Here is a 2,947-nt window from a genome sequence, read left to right on the forward strand (position 1 = left end):
TATGGTCACTACTTTGAGTTTCTGTCAACTAAAGATTTAAATATTAAGGTTCGTTGTACACTCTGTGTTGGCGAAAAAGTGTTATCTACCTTCAAAAACACTACGTCAAACTTAAAGAAACATTTGGAGTCGCAGCACAGCACAGTCAAACTCACAGAGAGAGTCCCACCAAGTGGTCCGAAGCAGAGAGCCGTGACTTCCGCAGAAGGTCCTACACCCCCCAAACAACAAAAGTTGGACTTTGGTGCAAAACCAGTAAGTGATGAAGAATTGAAGAAGTTGGTCGCGCAGTATATTGTAGAAGAAATGCTACCTATAAACACTGTTGACTCGCCCTCGTTTCGTGCCATAATAAAAAAGATCCCTACTTCTGTTAATGTCGAGCTGCCTCACCGAACGACTTTTACTTCTTACTTGGAGAAGGAGTTTACAGAAATGGAGAGAAATTTGAAGGCCACACTGAATGAGATTGACTTTGTTTCAACTACCGCGGATATTTGGACTGCTAACAACAGAAGCTATATGGGAGTAACGCTCCACTGGATCAGTAGAACCACATTAGAGCGTCACAAGGTTGCATTAGCATGTAGGCGAATTCGTGGTAGACACACGTATGATGTCATTGGTACAGAAATCGAAAACATCCACTCCTCTTATGGATTACTCAACAAAGTAGTTGCAACAGTTACTGATAATGGATCCAACTTTGTTAAGGCGTTTCAAGTTTATCATCCTGTCACGGAGTCCGATGATGAGACGGAGGAGGAAGAGTCAAGCCCCAAAGACGATGATCTCACTTTTTCTGATCTGTCAGAAATCCTCTCGGCTGAGAATGAAAGTGATGGTCAGCTGTCTCTTCCCCCGCACCGCAGGTGTGCTTCGCACACCATCAACATTATTTGCACACGTGATGTGGAGAAACATTTAACAACCAATGCAGAGAGCAGGGCTGTGTATAGGAGCAGCACAGCAAAATGCACAGCTCTTTGGACCAAATCGAGTAGATCTACACTTGCATCAGAAACAGTGGAAGAAATCAGCAAAAGAAAGCTCCTAATACCAACATCCACAAGGTGGAATTCCTTTTTTGATGCTGTAAAGAGAATTGCAGAAATCCCCATGGGTGAGCTGAATACTCTGTGCACAAAGCTAGGACTGAAGTGCTTCAAAGATCAAGAATACCAGTTCCTGCATGAGTACTGCATGGCCATGAAACCTCTGACTGCAGCACTGGACATTTTACAAGGCGACTGTCCATATGGAACTTTACTACCAACACTTGAAGTTCTGATGCAGAAGACCCAGGCTGTGAAAGATGACCTCTCCAGGATGACTGCAGGCCTTCCAGATGCCATTGTACAGGTACGCTCTATCTTGAAATTAGTCAGATTTTTTGCTTCATACAATTCACAAACATGGAACAGAATATTAATTATCATTGAAAAATAAGATTAAAACAATTAAAATGTTTACAAGTAACCTAAAACAAAATAAATCCATAATACTGATCTCATATTAGGCATGGTTTGCAAATAATTCAATAACATAATAAATTGTAGGCATAAAAATATCAATTATGTTTTTTAGGCTATTCAGACTCGTTTCGCCGGTGTGCTGGATGACAAAGATGCCCTTCTTGCAGCTGCCAGTTGTCCAAAATTCAAACTCCGATGGCTGAGAGATGCAGGAAGGAGGGAGCGAGTAAAACAGCTTCTGACAGCAGAGTGTTGCACCACTGCTCCCCTGGCAAAAAACCCTGCCAGTGTGCCCAGTGCTACTACATCTAGCAGCCAAGGTGAGATGGACTTTTTCACTTTTGAGGCAGAGCCAGAGGAGGAGACCTATTCTGCAGAAAAAGAAGTCATGGACTACCTGATGTCAGGCTACGACCTTCAGATTCTGCATAAATTTTCAAGCATAAAGACAATTTTTTTAAAGTATAACACTCCTACCCCATCAAGTGCTCCTGTGGAGCGACTTTTTAGTCTGGGAGGTTTGGTGCTCACGCCTAAAAGAAATCGACTTTCTGACAAAAGGTTTGAGAAGCTTCTGTTAATGAGGTACAACCACTGGTTTACTCGCTCCACTCTACTGTTTCCCCCATAACAACATATACTGAAAAAACAGAGAATGGGGAATCCAATTTAAATAACTATTTACAAGTAATTGAATTAAGTTTATCAAAGTCACTTAATAAACTTATTAAAGTTTTCAAGTTGATTAACTTAAAACAATTACCTGCAAGGAAGTAAGGCAATTTAAGTTGGACCTGCAGTCTCTTTTTTTTTTTTTCATAAGATTAGTCCAAAGTTACAAAAGCGGACAATAGTGCTTACATGTGGATGGTATAAAAAGTATCTTAAGGGAAGTCAAGAAAGACTCTTTGTTTGTTTGTTTGTTTTTTTATAAAAAGTATTTATGTTAAGTGAAGTAACAAGACTGTCTTTATTTTCATACAAACAAGTATTTCTGTCAGGAAAAAAGTTTTAAGTTCAACTTCAAATGTCAGGAGATATATTGTTGACATTACTGTTAAAATACACTTCCAATAAAGTGAGTATTGGCAAAATCGGTTGATGTTTTTATGTTGAGGCAGTGGGGAGTGTTATTGGCAGCTTCTGAAAGTAACTAATAAAGTAACTAGTAATCTAACTTAGTTACTTTAAAAATAAAGTAATCAGTAAAGTAACTAAGTTACTTTTGGAAAGAGTAATCAGTAGTCCGTAATATATTACTTTTTCAAAGTAACTGTGGCAACACTGCCCATGTACGTGTGGACGTAGCCTTAGTGTTCATCTTAGTATTTGATTATGTTGTGATCACATGCTGAGTTCACTATACTGGTTAACGCTTATGCGATGCACCTGTATATGAAGCAATTTATATATATATATGAGGAACAAATCTGTATTATCAAAAATGGAAAGCTGATCGACTTAGACGAAAT

The 2,947-nt window shown here is 39.1% G+C and overlaps 1 protein-coding gene across 1 annotated transcript; it reads left to right on the top strand.

The window, feature by feature from the left end:
* Positions 1-911: 911 nt before the first annotated feature.
* LOC145421611 (uncharacterized) lies at positions 912-2,401 on the top strand. The gene is made up of 2 exons (XM_080292102.1): positions 912-1,362; positions 1,588-2,401. Exons 1-2 carry the CDS (start codon positions 1,120-1,122, stop codon positions 2,104-2,106), a joined length of 762 nt encoding a protein of 253 aa, XP_080148228.1. The 5' UTR covers positions 912-1,119; the 3' UTR covers positions 2,107-2,401.
* Positions 2,402-2,947: the final 546 nt, after the last annotated feature.

The sequence above is a fragment of the Astatotilapia calliptera genome, chromosome 17 (genome assembly GCF_964374335.1).
Source record: "Astatotilapia calliptera chromosome 17, fAstCal68.1, whole genome shotgun sequence".
Taxonomy (NCBI): Eukaryota; Metazoa; Chordata; class Actinopteri; order Cichliformes; family Cichlidae; genus Astatotilapia; species Astatotilapia calliptera.